Here is a 12,366-nt window from a genome sequence, read left to right as displayed (position 1 = left end):
GGTAATCAATTTTTAAAAATTAATTCAATTGCCGAAGTCGTTTCGACAACGGAATGTTACCGTCAACGGTTAGTCAAAAATTGGTTTACAGAATGAAAGGATCCTGGATGGAAGCGTGGACATGTGGCAGTCAATGTGGTGATGAGAGGAGGCAAAGAAATTGAAACCAACAACATTTGGTTTTCGGGGAGTACAATTTTTATAATAAAAATGTCCTTATTGGTTCCGGGACTATGTAATATAGGATTTTGGAAGAAATTGGTAGATGCATGCTTTGGCCTATCTTCATCTGATTCTAATGAATGGTAGCCTTGGTCGGATATTTGGGGGATATCAGGAGAACCCAGAAACCCATGTTGCGTATGGTTTCCTTTTGGTTAGCCAACCGAAAAATAGGAAGAAAGGAAAGGGTTAGATTCGCATTAATGTGGTGTTGCACTGATTTTGTCCTTTAGTCCTTTGGTTGTTCATTTTCAATATTTGGCTCATTCATCCCTGGTACATGCAGATGTTTCCTTGGTCATAACTCGCAAGACCAAATCGCTCCTTGGCTTTAAGGTACACAAAACTAGGAATAATTTTGGCTGAGTGAAGGTTGGGGTTGACAAGGTACCATCCAGGATGTCCCAAAAGTGCAAAAATGGTGTCATGACTTATTCATAGGCAATCTATTTATTAAACCTTCAACAAAGGACTTGAAAAATAAACTAGTGCCTTTCTCATATATTTTTTAGCACTTCCTGTACGTCCAAATGGAAAACATCCTATGCGCGTCCCGGCCTCCCTTACAAGCCTGCAATTGTTTCCGTGTATATTGATTTGAAATTCAGGTGATTATTTCTCCCCGTTCACCTTCAAAAAAAAAGCATTCTCGACTGGTCCAGCTTAGTTTGTCTCGTCACCCAACCGGAAATTGCTGAAATCCTTTTTTTCGTGCTTGGTCCTGGCACTTCAGCGTTGAACTAGTCGAACAAGAAAACGTTTACTGTGTTCCTTGATTGAGTGGTCGGAGCGAAAGCCAAACAGGATGCACCCACCAGCTAGCAGCCATCCGAATTGCTGTAATGTCACCCATAAACCGATTTCAATTTCATGCATTTCCAATAAGCACTTTCGCAATTTGATTTCATTTCAGATCGACTGCCAAGCGGGACTCAGGTTCACTTGCATTTTTTTTTTGGTTTCTCTTGTTTTGTCTTTAGGCCGTCATAAAAATTTGAGTGGTATACAATGATTGTCGGGGGAGGGGATCAGTTTGATGGATAAAATAGCCAAATGCAAACATGAATTGAAACAGGAATTAAAATAAAGAAAAAAAATGACGACTGAACTTCATAACTTTTTTCTTTCTTTTTCGGCGCATGATAGGGAGAAACGCAATGGAAATGACTGCTATGGCGGCTTTTTTGTCTTAATTTCCTACAGCAAATCAAAAAGCCACCCTAATTGATACCGGTTCGGTCTCTTGAAAATTTTATAAGGAGAGAAGTTTTTAATCGATTTCTTTGTTTAAATTTTGATATTGAATGTGTTTCATGGCAGATGGATGATAAAATGAGTGAAAACATCATGTGACAGCTGAAGATAATATTTTCAAAATATTTATTCATTGGGAAAGATAAAGGACTTTCTTGTGAGCATAGATGCCAAATATGTGTCTTAAAAATGACATACGTCCATCGCTCTAAAATTTTGTCAGTACCTTTCACTGTGAATCATACCAAAATGCGCTCTTACCGTTGATTGGTCAGGATATTGAGGGATCCTAAGTCCACATCCACTTGATGTTGGACCGGGCCAAATGGAGAGCAACTTACTGCCACGTTTTTTGGTCCACAGACCTCTCGTTTGGGGCATAGCACCCAAGCATTTAAAAATTGGGACTAAAGATTTCTCATCAGACGTTGCCTCACCTCTGCCCTGGGAGCAGCGTGACCGAAAGTGACGATCTCGATCTGCATGGCCTGGGAGATAAGTGGATTTGAATGTGACATAGATTTTTCAAGGAATTTGAGGGCATGACGGGGACGGATAAGCTGATTGTAGCAAAACAGCTTGACTTTCTGAGGTGTTGGGCTAGTGTATTTTAGGATTGGGTAGAGGGATTTGAAGGCACTTGTTGCACGGTTGAGTGCCTTTGTGATATGTGGGACGTGGGATAGGCGGGAATTGATTGTCACCCCAAGGTAGGTGACTTTTTTGACGGTTGGGATGGTGTCGTTGTGGATCTTCAGGGATAGGGTTGAAATGTCGTTCCTCATTTTCGGCGTCATCCTAGCGGTACCACGGAATACGATGGTTTCGCATTTTTGTGGACAGTTTCCAGCGGGTAAAATACCGGTAGAGCTCGTCCAAATAGGAATTCAGGCGGGCTTCACCGGCAGGGATGTTTCTGGTGGAGGTGTAGAGGATGAGATCATCCGCGTATTGAAGGATTCGAATTGGATTTGGGTGTGGAGTTGGTTTAGGAAGGTCTGCGGTAAATAGGGAAAAGAGGGTAGTGGAGAGGACTGACCCCTTAGGGATGCCAGCCGGGCTAGAATATGGAGAGGAGAGGTGTTCACGGAGTTGGACTTGGGATTTCCGCCCATCAAGAAAGCTGAGAATTAGCTTGCAGAGGTGCGGATGGAACTGGCGGACTTCAGAAAGCTTGTATGCGAGTCCGTATTGCCATACGGAGTCGAAAGCCTTCTTTATGTCGAGGAGACAGGCTATGGTTGGAGCGTTCCGGTTGAGCCCGAGGAGGACGTCCGATTTGAGCACGAGCAGTGCATGCTCGACTGAGTGTTAGGGGCGGTTGGCGAATTGGAATTGTGGGATTCGATGTCGATAGTGACTTTGATGATCCGCTCGAAAATCTTGGCGGAGGATGAGAGGATTGAGATAGGCCTGTAGCTATCGGGATTTAGTGGGTTTTGGCTTTTCTTGGGGATAGGAACAATTCGAGCACTCTTCCAATCTGTTGGGAAGTAGGCGTTGATAAGGCAGTGGTTGATGATGGAGGACATAATGGGGGCAATGCTTCGGGCGCATTTCTTAAGGACGATGGAGGGGATTTTGTCAAGCCCAACCGATTTCTTGTTTTTGGAGGCGGCAATGGCCGCCCTGACGGAGTCTGGACTGACAAAGTGGATGGGGAGGATATTCTTTCGCTGACTTGGGTCGGCGAGGACATCGGTGAAGGGATTTTGTGTGGGTTGGGGAATGAGGTAGGAAGGGTGGGCTAGGAGTTGGGAGATCTTTCCCTTTACCTCGTTATCGAAACTTGGTTCACGGTGGACTTGCAAGAAGTGGTCAGCGAGGACTTTCAGTTTTTCTGTGGGTGGGATGTTTTGGGGAAGGATCGCGTTTTGTTGGACTGATTTGCCCAAACGCGGGCAGGTCTTTCTGAGTTCCATGTATGTACCAGGGTTCAGCTCAGTGTTGGAGAGGCGGTTGTGGAGATATTGGGTATATAGGGTGAGGATTCGGTCGCGAATGGACTTGTCCAGTTCGCGGATTTCGGTGAGGAGGTGAGAGGATTGCGGGGAGTATCTATTCCTAAATAATCTCCGCCTGAGGGTCTTTTTATATTGAATGTCGGATAGGATATCGTCGGGAAGGGTGATTAGGTTGCGGTAATTTAAGGGACGGGAAGGGATCAATTTATCGCATACTTGCCGAACTGCTTCGGTGTATTGACCAACTGTCAGGTCGATGGATTCATTAGGAACTGTACGGTTGGATGGGAGTAGGAGAGGCTGAAGTTTGGTTTTGAGGGCCAGGTTGATATGTTTCCAGTTTGCACGCTGGAAGTCAGGAACTGAGGGTGGGGTGGACCGAATGACTCTGTCTGGGAGTTTTATGTTGAGGATTACGGCATCGTGATCGCTGATGCCGAGGACCTTTTCGAGGAAGGGGAAGGTGTTAGAGTTGGGAATGACAGCCAGGTTGCTGGTAATCAGGAAGTGGTCTAGGTAGGAATGGTAGTGTGGTTTGTTGAAGGTCGAGAGTGCCGGACTGAAATGGGCTAGGTTGATGTTGGGATTTGAGGTTGTGAAGAACAGGTGGAGCTGATCCCCGTTGTGGTTCGACCGTGCATCGAATCAGGACGGGTGTCTGGCGTTGAGGTCTCCACCTATGATCAGGGAAAATTGTTTACCGGGAGAGCGGTGTAGGGACGCGCAGAAGGATTTGATGCGGAGAAAGTCGTGGGTGTCGAGGGATTGGTTGGGACAGTATACAGAGGCAACGAAGACCGAGGTTGATTGGGATTCGAAGGAGATCAGTGAGATTTCGATGGATTTGAAGGTGTTCAGAGGTGGGTGGATTTGGGTGACTAGGAATTTGTCGGAGATAAGGACGACCGTTCCGCCACAGGTGTCGCGGCCACCGAAAGTGACAACAGGTGGAAAACGCTCCTTTATATTTTCGCAAAAACACGGCAAGACTGCGAATTATATCCAAGTGAAACCACTAATAGTTTGAGCCTAAGCTAGGCTAAAGCTCTTACCAATGATTAAAATGGCGAAAGGAATCATTTTCTCTTCATTGAGCTCTTAAAATCGAACGCCTCAGGTATGAAAATACCTCAATAAAACGGAAAGATTATTTTTTGATTAAGGACGCGGATGATAGATGATATTGCGGGAGCCAATTGTTCCCTTCTTCAGTGCCTGAAATCTGAAGGATTTCAATCAAATTTTCTAGTATTGTGTCCTATGTTAGTAATCTATTTTATAATTAACTCTAGAGGATAAAAGATGACCACTCGTCGAAGTCGGTTAGTTAAGCAGTTGTTAATTCAAAATGTGTTTGGCTGGCTTAATGGCTAGACTGCCGAGCTATCGCAGTGGAAAGTCGTGGTTCCCATTGGTGGCTGAAGGATTTGTATCGTGACTGGACGTCGGATACCAGCCGACTTAGTTGGGAATGAGTTCCTCAGTTAAATCAGGCTGACCACATTGCGTCCTACACTGTATCGTAGTCTTGAAGTGTACTGTCATGTTTGAATGATGTGCTCTAACACATTTCAAGGCCCAGACCCTAGTAAATTGTCGCACTAACGATTATTATTATATTTATATTATGTGTTTGAATCCCTATATGGTGCATATTGCGTCAGTCACACCTACGCGCCATTGTTGCTGGTGCTTGGCATTGCACTTCAACTGGCCCTACGAAACTTAGTGATCATGATCTTTTACCGCTCTCTGGGAACGACTCCTTTTGTAGTGTCATACGCTATACTGCAACACAACCACTTCCTTACGTTCATCGTTCCGCCTCCAAGTTCTTGCAGGCGGGCAGGTTTTTTGTCCATCTTTTGAGACATGGTCGGCAACTTGATCCGTTTCAATAATGTACTCTGGCGGGTTATTTAGATCTAAAAATAGAAACCCGAAAAACCGTTTCCTTCTTTACTGAAAGTTTATATTGTTTGCAAATTTGCATATTTTGGTGACTAAGGTCGCCTTAATCAGCGCTTGGATCTGAATTGGGAAAGAGATCCAGAATTGCTCAAGTCGTTCTTCCTATGATGTTGATATCGTCAGCATAGACCAGTAGTTGGGTGGGCTTGAAGAGGGTGGTGACTCTTGCATTAACGCAGGTTGAAGAGGACGTATACCAGGGCATCCCCTTGTCTTAGACCGTTGTTGATGTTGAATTTTCTCGAGAGTGATCCTGCTGCTTTCATCTGGCCTCGCACATTAGTCAGGATCAGCCTAGTCAGTCTTATCAATTTCGTTGGGATACCGAATTCTCTCATGGCCGTGTACAGTTTTACCCTGGTTATGCTATCATAGGCGTCCTTAAAGTCGATGAAAAGATTTTGCAATTGGTGGCCATATTTCAACAGTTTTTCCATCGCTTGGCGCAGAGAGAAAATGTGATCTGTTGCTGGTCTGTCTGGAGTGAAGTCTCTTTGGTATGGACCAATGATATTCCGTGCGTATGTGGCTATCCGACTTAGCAAGATGATCAACCGCTTGGTGTAATTGAAAGCCTTCATATTTAACCAATTCGGCTGTAATTCCATCGGCACCTGGTGGCTTATGATTTCTAAGCCGATGAATTGCACGGATTGTTTCTTCTATGCTCGGTGGTGCCAGCATTTGTCCATCGTCTTCAGTCGGTGGGACCGCCAATTCGCCGATATTTTGGTTATTGAGCAATTCATGAAAATACCCAACCCATCTTTCCAATATGCCCATTCTATCTTAAATCAGATTTCCCTCTTTGCCTCGGCAGGATGAGCATCGGGGCGTACAAGGTTTCATCCTGCTGATTTGTTGGTGAAACTTGGGGGCCTGGTGCGGTTGCTTCCTGTAGTTTCCGAGTTCCCAGACTTGTTGGTTCTCCCAGGCTTCCTTCTTCCGTCTGTGAAGTTGTTTCTCTGCTCAACGGAGTTCTTGGTAGGTTCCTGCGTGTGTCTGCCCACGTTCTTTGAGAATGCAACATTACACGGTGTGCAGCATTCTTCCGTTCGGCTGATAGCTTACATTCATCGTCAAACCAGCCGACCCGACTTTTTTTTTGCGGCTGGGGCCAAGAATGTTCGTGGCCTTATCAATGATAATGTTCTTCAGGTGGTTGTGAAGATCATTTGTTGATGCTTCATCTCCAGGGCATCTGTTAGCTGCGGTTATTGCGGCATCCATTTCCCCTTTAACCGTGTTACGGAGGGCTCTGTTGTGAATGGTTTCAGTGTTAACTCTCACCTGGTTGTTAGAGGGGATTGTAGTTGGTATTGTAATTCGGGCCCGGACCACCATGCCAAGGAAATAGTGACCCGAGTCTATATTGGCCCCCTTATATGTTGTGACATTCATCAAAGCTGAGAGGTGGCGGCATTCAATCAGCACGTGGTCAATTTGGTTGAAAGTAGACCCTTCTGGAGAGGCCTATGTTTATTTGTGGACCGGTTTCCGCGCAAACCAGTTACTTCCAACAATCATTTCGTGCGATAATGCTAACTGAATAATCCGCAGTCCTTTATTATTGATATTCGTATGTAAACTAACGTATCGTTTGAATACAGGCTCTGTCCCTACTTCACTGTTGAAATTTCCAAGTATGATTTTGATACCATGGTCGGGGGTCCGCTCAACTCCCTCCGACTCTGCAGCCTCCTCTGTAGAGGCGTGAACGTTAATGAGGCTTATATTTCTAAATTTGCCTCGCAAGCGCAGAGTGCATAGCCTTTGGCAGGGTTCATTTTTTGACTGACTAAGAAACCCACTCCCAGCACATACTGGATGGCGGCTATAATATATGGTTTAGCGACTCTTCTCCAGGAAACCGGTCCCTATCCAACGCATCTCCTGCAACGCTGTTTCATCAGCCCTATATTGGTACAGGGTATCAGTTAGCTGCTTGGCAACTCCATCTCTGTATAAGAAGCGCACGTTCCATGAGGAAATGCGCAAATCATTACTCCGTTTTCGTTGCCGGATACGTCGTTGTGTTATCAGTCCAGTCCGAGACTCCTATTGTGGGTTTGTAACAAGTTGTTTTCCGTGTAGGGTTATCAGCCTTAGACAACCCCCAACCTGGAGGACCAGTTGGTACAATTTGTCCCATCTTTAGACGCGAGAGACTCGCCTTCATCTTTCTCCGTCTGCAGCTGTTCGTTAAGAAGAAGCTCCCAACGATCACCATTCGATTGCATGACATGTAACGGAATGAAGTTGCCGCCTTTTCTACCATTTCTTTATATGATTGGCATCCGCGATAGCTCGCAGGGTGCCGAGTGTCTCCACAGTTGCCTTAATGTTGAATTTCCGTCTTGGGCTTGGGCATTCCCTACGCGAACGGCTCTTTGTACATACTAGCCATAAGTTCTGTCAGTCAAACTAATCTTTATTTCTCACGAAGTAGTAAAACAAATCAATCGAAAAGTACACCATTAGAAAAAGGGGAACGTAGAGCTTCCAAACGAAAAATGGCCGCCGATTGCAGTTATATAGGCGATCGCTTCATGCACGGTATTAGTGGCCTTTTTCGGTGTAAGTTCGAACGTACGCAGCCTCCTCTAACTGACCTCAAAGGCTGTAGTCTAGAGGATTCAAATCTGGGCTGCCTGAGGCTCATTCATCCGCGAATATGAAGTCAGAAATATGCGCCGCTAACCACTGCTGAATTATCCTGGCTTTCTGAGTGGGGGGCGAGTCCTGCTGGAAGTACCACGGCTTTCCAGTGAATAGAGATGCAATGGCGCGACTACATCCTCCAACATTTTTTCGTACACGCTTGCATTGGTTTTGACGCCGGCGTCGCAGAAATGAATATCAGTTAAGAACGAAAGAGGGGAGATGTAACTCATCAGACACTGCCTCACCCTTGTCCTGGACGGACGTCAGTCAACTTTTTCGTTCTTTTTTGAAAACTTGGGTGTTTAACCCAAAAAAGAGGAGTCCGTGGACTACAAAAAAGGAAGTAAGTTGCTTCTCAAGTGGTCCGGTCCGTCACCAAGTGGGTGTGGACTTAGGACTCTCAGCATCCTCAGCAAAAAATGAATATCAGTTAGTCCGTGATATGAGACGCCTCACCACACCATGACAGAATTCGGATGGTGACGACGTTGGACTCGCGGAGCATTTTCTTTGGCTTCATAACAATTGTGAGCATAAACTCGATCATTTTGTCGGTCGAATTTTTCCTCGATGATAAAAATTTTTTCATTAGAATATAGAATTTTGCGATATTTTTTACCGGGAAATTGTTGCAGAAGAGCAGCACACGCAGTTCGCCGTATTTCCTTCAGTTTTGGCGTTAACATATGCATATGCACCGAGACCGAGATCTTCTCGTAAAGTACGACTCATACTTTGAATTAAAAAGCCCATTTCCGCCGACATTCGTTTCTGCTTGCGGAGGGGATTGCGACGAACACATTTACGCACAGCATGCACGACATTCGGGCGACGTACGAAGCGCGGGCGCCTCTCCCGCGGCCTGTCACAACCACATCAGCTGTTTCGTGGTATCGAGCTAATGTCCTAAAAACGAATCGTTCGTTTATCGGCAGGTTTTGTAACAAACTATGAATCTTTTTCGGCGTATTCCCACATTTGTGTAACGTAATAATCGCGATTCTTTTTTCGTAGTTACCGAACTTCATCGTGTTGTCATTCATGCGCTACTGACCCTCGGAACCTGAAAGTCTGATGGAAGTGGGGTGTAGTTAGGTACTCTCCGGGTGCAGTGTTACCAGTTTCGGCGGCCTAACATTTCTCGCTATACGGATCGACTGACAGAACTTATGGGTATACTATGTATACTTGACACATGAGTGTACTATTGAAAAATTTTGGACGATATGCACGAAGGTTTGGAAGTTATGACACTGTACTTGCCCCACTGGTTTCAGTTTTTCGAGAGTAGTCTTTTGGTGAAGGATGTACTTTACCTTGAAAAGTTCACTGACCTTTTTGTGAGGCCTCAAAGGTGGCTAGAAAAAGAGCAGATTGAGATTTGATCGGGACCAAAGAGAATTTCCTTGTTTAGAGCCTGCTTCCCAGTTACAAAATTTGCAACCAAGCGAAGTTTCATAAGTGGGAATTGTTAGGTGAGTTTGACCATAATTCCTTCAGGATCAATACTTTCGTGGAGGTCACTGATAATTATGTACTGAATCCTAAAGAATAGGGCAGGGGTCCTTATAGCGGCGTTAAGCCCTCGCTCTTTGATGATCAATACTTTCGTGGACGTTACTGATAATTATGGACTGAATTCTAAGGAATCGGGCAGGGGTCCTTATAGTGGGGTTAAGCCCTTGCTCTTTGATGAACAAAAAAATTCTGGTGTGGTCTCCTGTGAATTTTTTAAAAACGAGGATTCAATCATTCCGTGGTCGTCTTCAGCAATTTCAGTAGCTTCAGGACACTAATATTGAAGGCCGCATTTGAAGGAATTTCTCCTTTTTAGGCTTTGTGGTACTAGAAGCTGGAAATTCACTGACCAACCAGTTGTTTTTTGTTCTTTTACCGCTGGCAATCGAATTTGAACAGGTTTCCTTATTGTTCTTCTTTGACGACCTCCAGGTACATCTTTTCCGGGCCAGGTGATTTCTTTGACTCACTTGCCGCTCCTCCTACGATGGACGGGGTGACGAAGTCATAGCACATCTTGGCCCGCGTAGAGAAGAAAAACTCATCTCTGGCGTTCCTAAGTTCGCCAATCATTTTTGTTAGTAGCTCGATTTGAATGCGCTGGTCCTAATTTTTCGGAGTACTGCTGCAACGTAGTTGGCATTTCGGAGAGTTCACTGGACTCTGCATGGATAGCTGTGATGAATCATAGTCTCGTTGGTTTTGTCGTCGGGTGGTATGGGTAATTCCGACCTTAAGTTTTCTTCAGCAGCGTCGTTGATTCCTTGGATAGGGTCGTCTCATGGTGTTGCGGTGCTTAGGGTCGTACTAATTACCTGGAAGAATTAATGTCTATTTTGAAAAGCGTTGTAGTTCCTCAATGGAAAGGGAACTTCATTATGAAGGTTTGTCAGTACAGGGTACCAACAAATTTGTTGACGGGTCGCGATGTCTAGCGACAGTCTAGCGGCAATAATACCCTCTTCCTCTGGAGGCTGTCGACACCTTGCCGCGATGACAATTTCCTCCTTGTTAGGCTAAATTTTCAAATTATTAGCATTGTTTTAAAATAAGAAAATACCTCGCTCCTCCGATATAGAATTATTCAAAAGGATAAATGTTGACGTGACTAAATTCAACTTTCCCCTTCTTCTCTCTTTCAGATTTTGCGTTGGCGATCGTTTTTACTTATGTGATAATAAAATTCTTTGCGAATACGACTATGAGGAACGTCTTGTTTTTGCATCAATGGCCAATCATCCGATGATGAAGCGTCAAGCGAATTCGTTAGCCCAGAATTCTCCCCCAATCGGTTTGTTGGGCGGTGGTGCAGGTGGTGGTGGTGGACCACAATCTGGTGGCGGAGGCGCTGGTGGTCAGGGTGGACAACGGACCCCTGGTGATCACAATAACAATGGGCCACAGACCGCTGGTACTGGTGGACCTTTTGGAACCCCAACCCACATGAAAAGTTCCTTAGGAGCTTCGAGTTAAAATAGACAATGGGGGCGCGTGAAACAAAGCAGTAACACGCGCAAAAGGATGAGGAGAAACGATTTAGCCAACATGACGACGGTTAATAACTGCGAATGGGAGACGGAACTTACTGCAACAATGATGGAAAGGAAAAATGCTCAATTTTATTTATTTTAGTTATTTTTTTGCGATGGTATTTGTCCTTGGATGTATCCTGAAACATGCTGAACCGATATCTAACCCATTCCGTGAAAAGCAACGAATTATTCGTGTACAACCATCTAAGTATCTTTCATTGTATCTAAATCAAGTTTCAAGTTTCTGAAAATTCTTGCTAAGTAAACCAAAAAAAACTAATTTTCTTAATTAAAAACAACGAAATAAATTAGCCATCAGTTGATTTCGTCCCTCCGTTGAATAACCATTGGTTTCGTCAGATTTTCTCATCTTTTGCTTGCAAGCATCTAGTTTTTTTCTTTAGTGCAATTTTAAGGAGGCTTTAAGGTAATGATTGGCCACAAAAATGAATGCCAGTGATTATTTTTCACAGTGGAAATTGACTTTCAGAAGTTACTATCTTTCCTTCAACATTATTACATTTTTAAGCGTTAAAGATTGTTTTATCTTTCACCGAAACTATCATTCTTTCAGTTGAGATTACTTAGAAGAGCCTTAAATTTGCTTTTAGTTCTCAGTTCAACCCCTACAAATGAAAATTGTGCCAAAAGATTTGTACGTTTAGTAAGGTCCTTGACAGTAACAAAATAGTTTCCAAAATGTAAATTATCGAAATGTATTTTAGTCGCCCACCGAATAATGTGTGAATACTTTGTAGTCCTATTTGTATATTGAATTCTGTAAAATATATTGTTTCCATGTTGAACAATAATTTAATTTTATTTAATTCCGATTGAGAGAGGAATTATGCAATTTATTTTAATTGCTTTCTTTCAATAATAGTTATTATTGAGAAATGGAACAAAGACCAGATATGGATGATTTGTAAATAGTCGTTAATTATTTTTTAAGTAAATTAAGGCAAAAAGTGGACATTTTGATAATTGTACAATAAATGTTTGTTCAGTCAGCACGATGCCACCTGGATTCGGTTCCTCAGGTACCAGTTCCAGGGAGTAATTCGTTTTTGGAGCCTGAGTTGTTTCAGATCAAAAAGTTTACTTTACAATTCAGTTGAATCCCTCCTAAAAATTTTTAATAATAATTCAGTTGATTTTCAAATCCCTTCTTCCTCCTTTTTTTGAACATTTTCCGCAAGAATCCATTTTGAAAAGTTTGTATGAAATCGTGAAGATTTCAA

The 12,366-nt window shown here is 43.7% G+C and overlaps 1 protein-coding gene across 3 annotated transcripts in view; it reads left to right on the top strand.

The window, feature by feature from the left end:
- The window catches only part of LOC119656610 (LIM domain only protein 3), a 315,382-nt gene extending 303,246 nt beyond the window's left edge, over positions 1-12,136 (top strand). For all 3 annotated transcript variants that reach the window (XM_038063047.1, XM_038063049.1, XM_038063048.1), the window contains one exon: positions 10,736-12,136. In XM_038063047.1, the coding sequence (XP_037918975.1) occupies positions 10,736-11,066 (331 nt within the window). In that variant the 3' untranslated portion in view covers positions 11,067-12,136. The remainder of the gene's footprint in view (positions 1-10,735) is intronic.
- Positions 12,137-12,366: the final 230 nt, after the last annotated feature.

This window comes from Hermetia illucens, chromosome 5 (assembly GCF_905115235.1).
Source record: "Hermetia illucens chromosome 5, iHerIll2.2.curated.20191125, whole genome shotgun sequence".
Lineage (NCBI taxonomy): Eukaryota > Metazoa > Arthropoda > Insecta > Diptera > Stratiomyidae > Hermetia > Hermetia illucens.
This window is presented reverse-complemented; position numbering and strand designations above follow the sequence as displayed.